This window comes from Rutilus rutilus (genome assembly GCF_951802725.1).
Source record: "Rutilus rutilus genome assembly, chromosome: 19".
Classification (NCBI taxonomy): Eukaryota; Metazoa; Chordata; class Actinopteri; order Cypriniformes; family Leuciscidae; genus Rutilus; species Rutilus rutilus.
The window spans coordinates 10,361,911-10,377,965 of record NC_140232.1 but is presented as its reverse complement, the minus strand read 5'-3'; the positions used below and the strand labels follow the sequence as shown (position 1 = coordinate 10,377,965).

General features: G+C 36.8%; 2 protein-coding genes and 1 long non-coding RNA gene across 3 annotated transcripts in view; 1 reads left to right on the top strand and 2 right to left on the bottom strand.

Annotated features, from left to right (window-relative positions):
- fhip2b (FHF complex subunit HOOK interacting protein 2B) overlaps positions 1–1,141 on the top strand; it is a 16,118-nt gene extending 14,977 nt beyond the window's left edge. Inside the window, exon 17 of the mRNA XM_084388414.1 lies at positions 49–1,141. Within this exon, the coding sequence (XP_084244540.1) occupies positions 49–151 (103 nt within the window). The 3' untranslated portion in view covers positions 152–1,141. The remainder of the gene's footprint in view (positions 1–48) is intronic.
- On the bottom strand, positions 1,136–16,055 carry nudt18 (nudix (nucleoside diphosphate linked moiety X)-type motif 18). The gene is given in 8 exon segments (XM_084390262.1): positions 1,136–2,575; positions 2,578–2,661; positions 2,664–2,866; positions 2,868–3,082; positions 5,305–5,408; positions 7,125–7,739; positions 13,446–13,659; positions 15,350–16,055. Coding segments are annotated over 8 exon segments (1,839 nt in total). The 5' UTR covers positions 15,509–16,055; the 3' UTR covers positions 1,136–2,330.
- On the bottom strand, positions 10,302–11,536 carry LOC311277933. Its single transcript, XR_014625354.1, has 3 exons — positions 11,400–11,536; positions 10,716–10,952; positions 10,302–10,616 (listed from the first exon to the last, which is right to left on the bottom strand). It is a non-coding gene; the product is annotated as an uncharacterized lncRNA (long non-coding RNA).

The following is a 16,055-nucleotide window of genomic DNA, read 5'->3' as shown; positions in this document are numbered from 1 at the left end:
TTTTTAATGATAAAATATCTTTATGTATCGGTCTGTTCTCTCTGTCAGGGTGGATCACATGACTCTTTTGAGAGGTGTGATAGTTCTGGAGGAGTTCTGCAAGGAACTGGCTGCCATAGCATTTGTCAAACTACCCATAGAAGAGCAATGAATCCATGATACTTAAACCAAAGACAATACAAAGGATCATGACCCAACAACATCTGTTGGATGGCTCCGTCATTAGGAGAAAATGGATTTGCACAGAACAAAGTTAAGTGGCGATATTTGTAGATTTGCAAGTCACTTTTAATGATTGTTTTCAGGGAGCAGTGAAACCTGTCTGATGGCAGTTTAACTTTTGCCCAAGAAAAAAAGAATAAAAAAATTCAGACATGTGCTACTGGATTTCACACTGCCTGACGTACAAAGTTGCTTATTCTCCACAGCTGACGTCTTGCTGAACGATGATGACAATTCACTTTATGTGGAAGCAATAGAAGAAAAAAAAACTTTGTCCCTTGCACAATATTTAAGTTTTTACTATACACTGTATAATATAGTTTTAGGTCCACATTCACTCCTCTTTGAATTTGAGTGTTTCTGGTTGGATGTCTTGCCATCTCTCCTTACTCTCATCACGTAGCCTAAGTGAAATCTGACTCAAATATGCAATTCAAAACCTTATCTCAGATCAGAATTCTTACACTATGGATTTTAAACTATTGCACATCCCCTCTTCATTTTTTTGTTCTTTAAATATTAACTGGACTTTAAGTGTATCATTATGGAGTGTAAAATAATTTTATTTATCTTCTCTAAAACGTGAATAATCAATGCTGTTTTATTTCTGAATGTTATATGGCTGAATCTAAGGGTGGGAGAGGTACAAAGATTTGTGTGTTTGTGATTTGCCATTGGCTGGTACTCTCAATAGATCTTTATTTTCTGTCGAGGTCTTTTGTGAAGACTGTACTCAATCCTTGCTTATTTATGTCGTCACAGCAATAAACTCCTTGAGTATTCATGCAGATTTCATTGTATCAAATGTCTCTATGGTCTTAAATGAAACTACATGTTGCTTGATATACATTTTTGCTGTAAAAGGCAGTTTGTAAATGGTAAAATAATAAATGGCTTCAGTCAAAGCGAATGTTCCCATATACTAGTATCAATGTGTTTATTATCACAAAACCATAAATATACAGTATATAACCTGTTATTTAGTTCATAATGTGACATATTTTTCTTTTAACAGAGTTAAAGGTACAGTTAGCGAAACACTGTTGATATTTGAAATCGACACCCAAACAAACACACCCCTCCCTTTATTGCTCCGCCCCAAAAATAATGAACACTTTATGCTACACAGGCAACCACTAACAGCTGGCGCATCACACATCTCACGCAAGTATGGATGAATCAGCTATGATTCTACAACAACAACAGCATATCTTAGTTCTGTGCAACAGCAAAAAACCAATGTTGCTCTAGTATTGAGCGAAACAAAGCAGCCTCCGTGTCCATTTTCAGGCCTTCTTGCTCTCCAACGTCTCTCCACCCCTAGAAAACATTTCTAGTATTTCCGCGGGTTCTAGCTCTTGCCTGATCGTAATGCTTCTTTTTCCAATTATATTCCTATGACTTTTTCCTCTTTCAGGGTTCCTGTGCAGTTAGGAAAAGTCTGGAATTTGATTTTCGTTTTTTTGTGTGTTTTCAGACTACTTGCCCTATTGTTTTTAGTCGTGCATTGCTGTTTGAGCTGCATGCGCTGAAGCAGAACTTGTGAGTCAGTCAAAAATATATATATAGTGATTGTTCAGTCCCATTCAATAACTGTTGAGTTCATCAATTATGAAATGAGTTCAATTTAGCTATAGCTGATGTTTTAAAGCTTTAGCTTTACATAAGACAATAGTGTCATTCACTTCAATTCGGTTCAATAACAGTGTAAATGTTGCAAAATTTGTCAATTATGAAACAAAGTTGAAATAGCTATAAAACAGCAACATCAACATCAAAAACACTGTTGTATTGCACTTGACCTGTGTCTTGTTTCCATTTAGCTTGGCATAAAATGAATACATAACATGGCTTCTGTGCCGCATTCCATTATACTGCTGCAAAAAAATTGGAAAGAAATAAACAACCAATCACAATTTAGTATGTAAATTACTGCAAAAAGAGCAATTGAAATTTGCAAATATTACAGTGATTTAATTAGTTGTTACAATAAACCCTTTTTCCTTTCACACTTACTAAACCATTAACTAAGTTTATGAACACTACAAATAGAAACCACACCTAACGCCTAAATGATGGACAACACAAAGCCTAAGCTGTGTATTCATTCATAGGCTTTGAACAGGCAGGACAGACCCTTCTTGAATCCTCCGTAGTATCTCTGTCCTCAGCTTCTGATTGGTCACTTCATGCCATCTGAAACAATCATTCTCTGATTTCGGTGGACTGCTAAGATCGATTTCCTCCTCTTCTTCTTTATACTCCAATAGCACAAGAGTGTTTAAACATACCCCATCAGTTTTACCAGGAACTCTCCCATTGTGCTGCACTCCCAAAATTCCACATGTATTCCACTCAGCTGCTCATAAATGGAGGGCATGCACTTCTCAACCAGTGTTTTGGGGGTGAATGCGAGAGTTTGTGCATCGAATGAGACCACACAGGAAGCTGGAAGTTTTTGCTCAGCAACAGCCATAAGCGGTCCTCGTCACTGTTACCTTTGCTGGAGGTGAATGCGAGAAGAAACCTTTGACAGACGACATCACAGGGTAAGTCAACAGGCTGTAACACGGTGAACCAGGGACATTGACAGTATTTGATCCCAGCGTCAATGGGTGTGAAACATTCACCATATCTATATCTAACCTGTTTTCTCAGCAAGAAAAGTGAAGCAGACCCAGTTTGGCCCCATTTCTTGAATCTGCAGCAATGTGATTGGCTGACAGTCTATTCCTGCCTCCTCTTTGACTTCTCTCTTTAGGGCTTCTACAATAGTTTCAGCATCTTCCATACGACCTGCAGGGAGGTACCATGAGCCACGACACACTGCCTTTGTCTCCTGAATCATCAACACCTCATTCTGTGAAACAAAGTGACATGCACACAATCAGCACAATATCTTATTTCATCTTGCTGAAGAACACTGTTTTCTACGTGGATGCATGTGGTTCGAGGCACTGCAAATAAATAAAGCTGTAATTTTTCCATTTTGAGTGATTCATGGTCAGTCATTTGTTTACATGCTACACACTCAGAGCTACTTTTCTCTGTGTAGGCCTACAGATAATTCGTGACACACATGGGTAAAGAAATGCAATTTCCTGCTAAATCCGTCCTGACAGCTCTAAAATATAAGTAATTATTAGGTTTATCAAAGTTTATTTGGGTGAAGTTAAGTTTATAAAATAAAAAGAAATTACATAGCGTAGCTTTAAAGATGGAGAAAATAAATTGTAGACTAGTTGAGAAAACATCTATCTAACTGCTTGACAACTCTTACAATCTCCAAGCCACAAATATAAACTTTAAAGATATTTTTCTGAAACGAAACCTTTTGGAATTCACTGGTTTATCAATCACTATAATGCATGTGATATAATTGCGAATAGCAAAGGATTAAGAATTTAGGAGTTTGATAAATGTAGCAATTTGCAGCCCAACAGAAGGATCTGCTAGATTAGAAAATATAGACTATTAGAAATGCCAAGTAACTTTACTACAGCAATTGGTTAGAATTGTATTTAGTTAGCCTATTATAGGCTACATCTATCATCTAATGGTCGAGCCTTTAGGGTAGTTATCTAGCTTTAAAAAATAAATATAGCTGCGAGCAGCGATTACGGGCCCAAGCCAGTGGCACCGCCGGCTTTGGCCCTTCATCGCTGCTCGCAGCTATATTTATATACAGTGAGGAAAATAAGTATTTGAACACCCTGCTATTTTGCAAGTTCTCCCACTTAGAAATCATGGAGGGGTCTGAAATTGTCATCGTAGGTGCATGTCCACTGTGAGAGACATAATCAAAAAAAAAATCCAGAAATCACAATGTATGATTTTTTTACTATTTATTTGTATGATACAGCTACAAATAAGTATTTGAACACCTGAGAAAATCAATGTTAATATTTGGTACAGTAGCCTTTGTTTGCAATTACAGAGGTCAAACGTTTCCTGTAGTTTTTCACCAGGTTTGCACACACTGCAGGAGGGATTTTGGCCCACTCCTCCACACAGATCTTCTCTAGATCAGTCCGGTTTCTGGGCTGTCGCTGAGAAACACAGAGTTTGAGCTGCCTCCAAAGATTCTCTATTGGGTTTAGGTCTGGAGACTGGCTAGGCCACGCCAGAACCTTGATATGCTTCTTACAGAGCCACTCCTTGGTTATCCTGGCTGTGTGCTTCGGGTCATTGTCATGTTGGAAGACCCAGCCTCGACCCATCTTCAATGCTCTAACTGAGGGAAGGAGGTTGTTCCCCAAAATCTCGCAATACATGGCCCCGGTCATCCTCTCCTTAATACAGTGCAGTCGCCCTGTCCCATGTGCAGAAAAACACCCCCAAAGCATGATGCTACCACCCCCATGCTTCACAGTAGGGATGGTGTTCTTGGGATGGTACTCATCATTCTTCTTCCTCCAAACACATTTAGTGGAATTATGACCAAAAAGTTCTATTTTGGTCTCATCTGACCACATGACTTTCTCCCATGACTCCTCTGGATCATCCAAATGGTCATTGGCAAACTTAAGACGGGCCTTGACATGTGCTGGTTTCAGCAGGGGAACCTTCCGTGCCATGCATGATTTGATTGCTCCAACAGTGGACCTTTTTTCACCAAGCTGCTTGGCAATTTCCCCATAGCCCTTTCCAGCCTTGTGGAGGTGTACAATTTTGTCTCTAGTGTCTTTGGACAGCTCTTTGGTCTTGGCCATGTTAGTAGTTGGATTCTTACTGATTGTATGGGGTGGACAGGTGTCTTTATGCAGCTAACGACCTCAAACAGGTGCATCTAATTTAGGATAATAAATGGAGTGGAGGTGGACATTTTAAAGGCAGACTAACAGGTCTTTGAGGGTCAGAATTCTAGCTGATAGACAGGTGTTCAAATACTTATTTGCAGCTGTATCATACAAATAAATAGTTAAAAAATCATACATTGTGATTTCGGGATTTTTTTTTTTTTTAGATTATGTCTCTCACAGTGGACATGCACTGTGGGCTTGGGCCCTAATTATTTGGAAGTATGATTTAATAAGACGTTTTCGAAGTAATGTTTGCACTATATAACAACTGTGACATTACCTTGGAATTGAAGATGACCGCACAGACAGCAAAGCATGTGTTTGCTCGTGTGACTGGTTTCTTTTGTTCAGGGACTAAATTAAGCTCGGTCACTTCCAGTCCCTCTACCCTCAAAACCCTCTCCACCAGCGTGGACATGATGAAACGAACCTAACGCTCTGAACATATGTAGAAATAATATGTATTAATAATGTGTAGCCTATTGATCTTTAATAGCCTATATTTATGAAATGTGGTGAGCGTTTGAACTAATTGACGGCTTCTGTACAAACAAACTGTCAAGCCACTTGTAAAACCTGTTCAGACGCTCCCTTACACATATCTTTAAAAAAAACAATGTTTGAATAAAAGTCGAAACCGAGAAATTATGTTTAGTTTTAACACGTCTCGTGTTTCATCCAGCTCTTCATTCATATTAAGCTAAATATGGACTGCGTGTAGCCTACATGGTGAGAAGCAAACTATATTCAGAATATAAATAAACGCGTTTCATTTTAAATAATTGTAGCCTATTCTTTATAGACTTGCCTGCAAGCCGGCGTCACATAATAGCCTTAACATATCTGTTAAAAGCCTGACGTTCTCGGGCACATCGCTGTATATGAAGATAAGTTGACGTTCCCTTTCCAATTTACACGATTCCTGTTTCCGGATTTTTCAACACACGATGACAGAAATCACTTCTCAGTATTCAAACGAAAGCTAACAGCGTATTGGACAATCCTGAAAAATTTTACAGACCCAGATGTTTTGGTAAACTATTAAATGATATAGGCTACATAATTAAAAAAAATATATATATATAATTAAAAGGTATGAAAGTATAAACATTCGTAATATTATTTCCTCATTGTTTAGTCCACATTATTCAATAATTGAGTGATTTTATAATTGATGATATAATTGATTTTATAGAATATATTATAATAATGTTATAAAATGTTAACCAGATTAATTCATATGGAGGTAGAACTCTTTTCTCAGAGGTAACTGTACATCACACTGGTCTTTAAAACTGTGGCATGGCTGGACTCACTTTCACGTTTGTGTACATGTCCCTTATAGCTACTAGCAAATGATGTAATAGGTAAATATAAAACAAACAGGCAGGTAAAATAGACAAACTTAATAAATGTTTACTATACATATTATTTAGTAACTTAATGTGAAATGCATCATTTCATAATATCTTCAGTGTATTTCTCATATTAAATATATATAAAGATTATAATAAAGAATACATAAATTCATGTATCACAACTTTTTTCTAACAGCATTCATTTATATTACTGATATAGATGACTGTGGTAAAAAGCTACAAGAGTGCTATGTGTATGTTATATAATAATGTCCAAAGTCCCTTGTGAAAATGAAGTACACGTTGACGTACTTTTAAAGAGAGTACTTATGGAAATAATATACTTTAAAATAATATCAGTCACGGTAGCTGTAATGAACGTGCACGAAGGAGTGAAGAAACAAAAACTTTTTAATAATTTAATAATTCCATTCTCATTCAATCAATTCTCATTCAATACTTTCAGAATCTTTACTTTTTAAAATAATTTTGTTTCTGTATTTCTTAAAATGAACATATTTTAATGACAGTTTATTTACTGAACAAGAAATCATCATTTTATTCACACAAGATTAATATTTCAAACGTGCAAGGTTATTAATGCATTTGAGCCATGACCTAGCAGTTAGCATACATGCAACAGACACGTTGAGCTTTGGTTTCCATGTGGAAAATGCAGGTTCAATTCTGGCCTGCGTAATGTCCTGATCCTCTACTAGAATGGCAGAGCATCAGTATTAACTTTGAATAGGCAGAACAGACCCATCTTTAATCCTCTGTTTTATCTTTGCCCTTAGGCTCTGATTGGTCACTTCATGCCATCTGTAACTGTCACTCTCCAATGGTGGTGGGCTGCTGATTTCAGGCCCTCCCTCTAAATTTTCCATTAACACTAGTGTGTTGAAGCAGATGCCGTCCGTTTTCCCTGGTGTTCTCCCATTGTGCTGCACTCCCAGAATGCCACATATAATAATGTTTATGAACGCAAAAGACGAAGGTATGCACTTCTTAATCAGTCTGTGCGCAGACCACGAGATGTTAACTGATACTTCAATAGGAAGACTGGGCTGAGAACTGGCATTATTATCGCTCAGCAGAAGCCACAGGCGGTCCTCATCACTGGTGTCAGTGCTACCACTGCTGGAGACGAATGTGATGAAAAGTCTTTGGCAAATAACGTGACAAGGGAAGTCAACAGGTTGTAATGCAGGAAACCAGGGATTTTGGCGATATTTTATTCCAGCATCAATGAGGGGCAGTATGTCACGTGCACGAAGAAGAAGTGGAGACTCACGATCCCACCACTGAGCTTGCAGGGATTCAGTATCCGCCTCTGCCGTTGTCTTCAGAGAGCCCCCTGGTGGCACAATGAGAAAAAAAAAAAGATTTTTCCTGTTGAAAAGTAATATGATTTTGTCAAAACTGATTTTTTTTTTTTTCATCTCTACATATTGCGATATGAAAATATACACAAATTTTAAGCAGATTACTTGAATAGCTCTATTTGGTTGTTCATATACAAGAGCCAAAAACCAATAAGAACCGACTTAAACTATAACGTGAACAACATAGTAAAAAAAAAAAAGTCTTTCCACCGTTGCACAGGTGCATGTTTATTAATTGATTGTTTATTGTTCATTGAACAAGCATGGAAAACATGGTTTAAACCCTTTACAATAAAAATCTTTTGGTTTTTGATTTTTTGGTTTCAAAAAGAGATCACATTTCTCCCACGATTCTAAACAGACAACATAAAAACAATAACGTCATTTACTAGAGGGTCTGACAAAATGTTAATTGCTGCAGTTTACTTAAAATGTTTATTTAATCTGAATGAATTATAAATAAATAAATAAAAAAAACCTGTATGAATGACCGATTCAAATGACTCAATCATAAATACTTCACTTGTTTCATTACTGGATGAATCACTTGAATGAATGAATTGAATGAATGATTCAATGACAAATATTTTTTTTATGGCGTAACAACATAATCGATAAAGTTGTCATCTGAAGCGCCAAGTTACTTTCAAAAGGTGATTTGCTGTATTTTGATAGCTTCCGTAGACATAAGCGTTTATATCCGAACTATAAACTTTTACCCCAGTACTTCTGTGATAATATGAATATTTAATGTTACATTTATATAGGGCTTTTCTTTCTGTGTACTCAAAATGCTTCACAAATATGAAAGGGGGAACCTCCTCAACCACCACCAATGCACAGCACCCCTCTGGATGATGCGATAGCAGCCATAGTACCCATAGTGCCCAGAATGCCCACCACACACCAGCTTATTGGTGGAGAGGAGACCGAGGTTGCGGTCAAAACCACATACTTATTAGTCTGGCTATCACCAGACCAAGCTCAAAGTTAAATCGCGGGCAGATCAGGCTGGGTTCACCCAGTCTATATTCTTACTATATAGTAGGCAAAAAGCAGTAGGTGAACGAATACTATGTCCGAATCCTGAGTATTCCTAAAAGAGTAGACGAAAAAATACCTGGGTGGTGTACTAATTCTCGCAAGATTCGGATGTGCGTATACTAATGTAACATCAGAATATGCCTACTATATAGTAGGAGAAAACAGTATGTGAAAAGAGTAGTATGTCCAAAACCTCAGTATTCATAAAACAGTAGGCGAGAAATCCCCAAATGGCCTAGTGTATCCGCCCAGATTCCGAAGCACTCATCGATGGATACTTTTCTATTCCAGCCTTCCCAGGAGGCCACGGGAGAGGATACATCATAATCAAACATGGATGAGAACAGTGACGAGGGTGTTTTCAAATGCGAGTAAACATGGTTCCTTGTGTTAAAATTGCATTTGTTGAACTACTGTAGAGTAAACTGTTGAATTGTTGAAGGTGTAAAGACGCTAGACTCAAGTTTAATCTACATAAAGTAACTACTTTTAAGTTATCTATTTTATTTGTCCATAAGTACAGTTGATAATTGAGGAACATGTGTGTTGGATAAAAAGTGAGTTGACACATCAGCAACTACCTCAACAATGAATTTAGTATTGAGCACATAAATCACAGAGGAAACATGAATCTTGTTTGGATGTTACAAGGACAGATGAGCACACGTGTGTTTTTATCTGGTGGTGATTGGCTAATGAAGCAGAATGCATCCATTAAAAGGCTTTGAGTGAGTATACAACAGAAATGAGTAAAAAATCTATTTAAATCTTAAGTTGTAGTTTATTTTAATCATTGTCATTTCAAACATAGCTATTACAGCACTTTTCTGATTCTTGATTTTTGTGAATGTGCTGCAGAGCTTTTGTGGTGGAGCAGGGCCTGCAAGGCAAGGTGACGTTTGTGCATTTTTTTGTGGCCTCTGAAATGTCTGCAGACTGGCATGAGACTGAGGATGAAGAGCCACAGCAGCATCCTGGAAATTGTGTAGTGCCATGGATGAGACCCTCCATCACTCCACCTGCCCTTATTGCCTCATCTGGCCCGGATGTTGCTATAGTCTCTTCATCCTCAGTGAGCCCAGAGCCAGCGAGAGCTTCTAGAAAAAGACCAAAAGACATTGATGATGTGATTTTGGTCAAGTTTTTTTTTTCTGCTGGTTTCTGTTCTTACAATGAAGCCCGACTTTCAGAAGCTTCAAAAGCATCATCAAATAATGTCATGAAACTTCTGGAAGTCAGGCTCCATTGACTGATATTGTATGAACAGAAACCAGCAGGACACACCTGACCAAAATCACCTTTTGTGTTAAAAAAAAAAAAAGAAAAAACACAGGGATTGAATAGTGTGATGGTAAATAATGACTATTAATAATAAAATAAAATAATTTATATATTTGGGTGACCTAACCCTTTAAGCCCCCAAATAGCAATTGTATGAAATGTATGTATGCATTTATATAATACAATAGTACCTTGAAGAAATAAACTTTAAGAAACAAACAGCTTTATTGAACGTTTGTGTCCGAGACAAGGATTTACAAAAATCACATTTACATTTATTCACGCATTTATTTGAACCTGTTTAAATGTTCTACAGGTAGTCATGCTCATGCTCATAGAGAGCAGGAACACAAATGTTTGGAGCAGACACAGTGGCAGCCAGATTGTCCCGCACATGTTCTCCCACTCTTTTCCAAGGTTGTGGGGTTAAGGGGGGCCATCATCATGGTCTTCCTCATCCTCTGGCTCAACAATGATGCGCAGCACGCAACAACCTCAGGCACAAAGGCATGGCTCACCTCTGTCTGTGAAGAAAATAGAGCACCAGTGTGTTTTCAGCATGCCAAAGGCTCGCTCTACTATGTTTCGTGCACGGGAGTGCTTGCTGTTAAACCGAGCCTCACAGGGTTCTGTACAGGCTCTCTGTATGAGGTGATGAGGCAGACGGTGCACTCAGGCAAGGATAACCTCCATGTCCCTTTCCCATCCATGATCAGATTCCAGTCTGACTGCAGCATGCCGGACATGATGGACAGCAGAGACAGGCGAAGGTGGGCACGGTGGTCAGCTGATTCATCAGAATAAAGCCGCAGAATGAGAACAGCTGTGTTGAGATGGCAGTAGGATGTGTGGTTCACCACCTGTAAATACATGATTGTTAGAACAATACGTTTGAATAAAGCTATGTTTCAAGAGTTGTTAACTTGTATACTGTATGTATTTATTTATTTATTGTGAAGGTTACTTTTATTTATTCTATTACTCATATTATTCATGTTTCCTGTTGTTGCCAGTAAATAAAATATAATTATTTAATTAATTTATGCATTAATTCATTGCTTGACTGAAAATTGAGATGTATTCACCTTGCATTTGTCTTGTGTGTATTCATACATAATTATGTTATATGACAAAACAAATTACTTTTTTGCTTGTTTTACTAAAACATCATTTTTAGTGACTATAATTTAGATTTTTAGTAAATATAATTAAGTATTGGTCAGCATTTATCATTATTATTGTGTGTAAGTGTTGGGATAGCAATGCAATTCATGGGGTAATCTTAATTTTTAAGAAGTGATACTTACATTTTTCAAGTATAAAAATCAATCGTCTTCTCCAAAGGCGAGATCTTGGAGCATCTGCCCGACGTCTCCTTTGTGCAGACATTACAAACTTTGCAAACACTGAGGAAAACCGTACTACAGTAGGTAGGGTTGTCGAAGTTACTGATGCTATTAGGTGTTAGTCGTTCATATCTTTTTTTTTTTATTGCAGAATTTATTACAATTAAATACTTTTAAATAAAGATCAGGGAAAGAAACCATTGTTTAACAGTGAACAATCATAATGACAAAAAACAGAAAAACAGAAATATCATGGTTTTGTGTACATCATAGTATGAGATATATCTTTGAATTATTCATCATAATGCATTAAAAATAAAGAATTTTTTTGTTATTTATAAGCCTGAGGGATGAAACAAGAGAGTGGAAAACATAAAGGAGATTTAAAGGGTTAGTTCACCCAAAAATGAAAATTCTGTCAGTAATTACTCACCCTCATGTTGTTCCAACCCCGTAAGACCTTCGTTCATCTTCGGAACACAAATTAAGATATTTTTGATGAAATCTGAGAGCTCGATCACTCCTCCATAGACTTCTAGGTGACCGAAACTTGCTGGCCCAGAAAAGTTATTAAAGAGATCGTTAATATAGTCCAAGTGACTACAGTGGCTCAATCTTAAGTATATCAAGCGACGAGAATACTTTTTGTGCGCAAAAACAACAAAAATAACGACTTTATTCCACTATTCATTTCCTCATATTCTCATCGCTTGATATACTTAAGATTGAGCCACTGGAGTCACTTGGACTATATTAACGATCTCTTTAATACATTTTCTGGGCCAGCAAGTTTCGGTCACCTAGAAGTCTATGGAGGAGTGAGCCAGCGCTCAGATTTCATAAAAAATATGTTAATTTGTGTTCCGAAGATGAACGAAGGTCTTACGGGGTTGGAACAACATGAGGGTGAGTAATTACTGACAGAATTTTCATTTTTGGGTGAACTAACCCTTTAAGCCACTTCCTTGTAGATGAATATTTTTGCATATAAAATAAAGAAATTAACAACATATTCAAGAGATAACAATTTTGGGTTTCCGAAATAAAAAATATTATCTTTAAGGATAAAACTGTGGGTCACATTAAAAGGGTTAAAAATCTAAGAATTAAAATCAATCCAAGATACTATACTATAATCACAAAATAAATTGGCAGCTGTTTCTTCAACAAGACCACAAAATGAGTATGTTTCATCAATATCAAGATATTTACAGACAGATGAATTAAACCTGTCGCTCATATGTTTTAAGTTGTTGCGCTTATAACGCCATAGGTCACATGATAATGTCAACATGGCGGATTATGTCCGGATCGCATTCATACTTCATGCTTTCAGGCTATATAGTACCTACACTTTTAGCGCTCATTAAATAAGTACTTATTGAAATACCTACTCAGTGAGTATGTGGTTTCAAACGCAGCCAGAGTGATGAAACCAATCAGTATATAGGAATGATTAGGAGGCCATGATGATGGACAGGGGCCAATGGGCAAAATTTGGCCAGGATGACGGGGTTACACCCCTACTCTTTTTTCGAAGAACATCCTGGGATTTTTAATGACCACAGAGAGTCAGGACCTCGGTTTAACGTCTCATCCGAAGGACGGCGTCCCCATCGCTATACTGGGGCGTTAACACCCACACAGACCACAGGGTGAGCACCCCATACTGGCCTCACTAACACCTCCTCCAGCAGCAACCTGGTTTTCCCAGGAGATCTCCCATCCAGGTACTGACCAGGCTCGACCCTGCTTAGCTTCAGTGGGCAACCAGTCTTGGGCTACAGGGTGATAGCTGCCGAATATTTGTAACAGAGAAATAACAATGTGGTTGAAAAGACTGTTTGTGAAGCTGCTTCATATCTATACATGATAACTGCTCTCTCTGGGTCAGCACAGTTATTTGAATGTTGATTCTTGTTTCATTACGAGCTCTGACGCATTCTCTTTTTGCCAGTAGACTCTCCCCTGTTCAATGATTTTTTGAAACAGGTGATTCAATCTAACCTGTTTCCTCAGCGAGGAAGGTGAAGCGAACCCACTGTGGCCCTTGTTCTTGAACCAGCAGCAGTGTGATTGGCTGGCAGTCTATTCCTGCCTCCTCTTTGACCTCCCTCTGCAGTGCCTCTACAATGCTTTCACGCTCTTCCATGCGACCTGCAGGGAGGTACCATCTGCCATAACAATCTCTCTTTGCCTCCTGAACAAGTAACACCTCCCCCTGTATAACACAAGCAAACACACATGCAAAACTTTTATGTCTGAAGAAGTTGACATTAATCAGTGTAGTGGAATTAGTGTCCACTTAGAGTTAGTTATAGTTATACATTGAAGTACTACTGAGTGATACTTGCTATGTAGATGTACTTACTATAAGGTTAGGTTAGAGACTAGTATTTGGTTTAGGGTATGTAATTATGCATAATTTATAGTTATTACTATAGTAACTACATGTAACGTGTAACAATGACACTGTTGAAGTGTTACTGAAATATTTAGCGAATTTTTATGCTACAAAACTGTTTTGGCATGTCAAAGTTTTTTTTTTTTTTTTTTACAACGTAAAAGCAAACTCATCTACTTCTAAAAATATGTGTCATACTGTACATGCTGGTGAATTGCCATTATATAAAACATCTACATTTTAGGTTAAAGATTAGCCATGAAATATTAAATAAAGTATATTTCCCAAAATGTAAGTTGTGGGCTAATGTGTGCCAGTGGCTCAACTAACAGCTAAATAACTTTGATAGTTGTAAAGTTCACTTAAAAATGAAAATTCTGTCATCATTTACTCACCCTCAAGTTGTTTCGAACCTGTATGAATTTCTTTCTTCTGCTGAACACAAAGGAAGTTATTTTGAAGAATGTTGAGTAAATGATGACAGAATTTTCATTTTTTTAAGTGACCTATTCCTTTAAATCACAATAAAATGTGAAAAAACAATGCTTTCATTTGTTCAGTCTAATAAAATAATCTTTTTGTTAACTATAACAAATAGTTATAGTTAAATAAATATAATAATGCAACAAAGATTGTTTTGGCTATACAGCAGCTCTAGAAGAAATTCATTGTCCAGATGAATCAGTGTTGATTCATTTCCGTTGTATAAATCATTAGTTATCTGGAGAAAACAGTGATGTCATTGTCCAGTTCAGTTCTCATACAATGTTGTCAAAGCAGGCAGATCAAAAATATTGAAGTGTCCCCTATATATATATATATATATATATATATATATATATATATATATATATAAAATCAATAGAATATTATTATTATAATATATTAATTATATAATAAAATTTTTATTCATATTATACTTTAATTTTTTGAAAATGGAAAAACCTGAAATAAAAAATAAAATAAAAATCATGAACTGAAATATTAAACATATCAAACTTTCTCATGGCTTGTATATGGTATGGATATCTTAAAAACTGTGAATATTTGCAGCATAAAATAACTCTGGAATGGGATAGTGCATTTGAAGTGTTTTTTTGTTTGTTTTTGTAGTATGTATATACATCATATATGTTTTAAATGTAATTTGGCTAGCCAAAAATGACAGATCTTACAATATCCGGATCATGTCCAGGATGACCAAGAGTGTTTCTGTTTTTTTCCTAAATGGACACAATAATGGCTTACGTGAAGTGTAAGAGAAAGCAACCTTGACTATGTTGTCTACAGTTTAATGCCTTGTTAGGTACCAAACTACCTTTTTTTTGCCAGTAAAAGAGAAAAAGAAAAAAGAAATGTCATGCTCCCAGTGAAATTGTACAGCTCATTAGTGGAACTAATTAGGTGATGTTCGGCAGGGGGGTGACTGTAATAAGAGGACACTGGACAGACTCTAAAAGTTAGAGAAGACAACTTAAAAGACATGCAAGAATGACGCAATCTTTACCTTTGAGTTGAAGATCACTGCGCTGACAATGTAACAGACGTTTTTCCTCAGTGTGACAGGCTGCACTTCCGGGGCTAAATCAAACTCTCTCAACTCAAGTCCCTCACCCTTCAAAATCTTCTCTAAGTTTTCCTCCAATATTTTTGCCGTTGAGTCCATGTTGAAGCTGGCTTAATTCCACTATACAACATAATGCATATCTGTTTCAGATCTAGTGGCTGCCAACGGAGACAGCATGTTTAGGCATCATCACACTTAAAAACCAAAACCTGATGCCACTGGAGAACCGTTAAAGTTCCACAGAAATATGTTATTCTCTATTTCTTTAACCCATCTAACTTTATATACTGGTGCTTAAAGAAAACACAATCAAATACAATTATCTGCATAACCTCTGTTAGCTATCATAAAAAACAACTGTTCAGTAGAATACTTAGGCTACTTATTATATTATCTGGAATATAACTTTCGAAACACAATGCTTCTATATTTGATAATTATCTATAAAGGAATGAAAGTCACCTGATGTTTGTACGTAACGTCGTTAAATGTTAGCAAAGCAGGAATATAACGTGAAGCAAGTTAGGTCCTCTAAGTTAATTAAGCATTGTTATTAATGTTTAACGTACACTTCTACATTAATTTAAAAATCCATCTACAATTGTACTAACCTAATACCAGTCGTCATAAAACAAGGAAATAATAC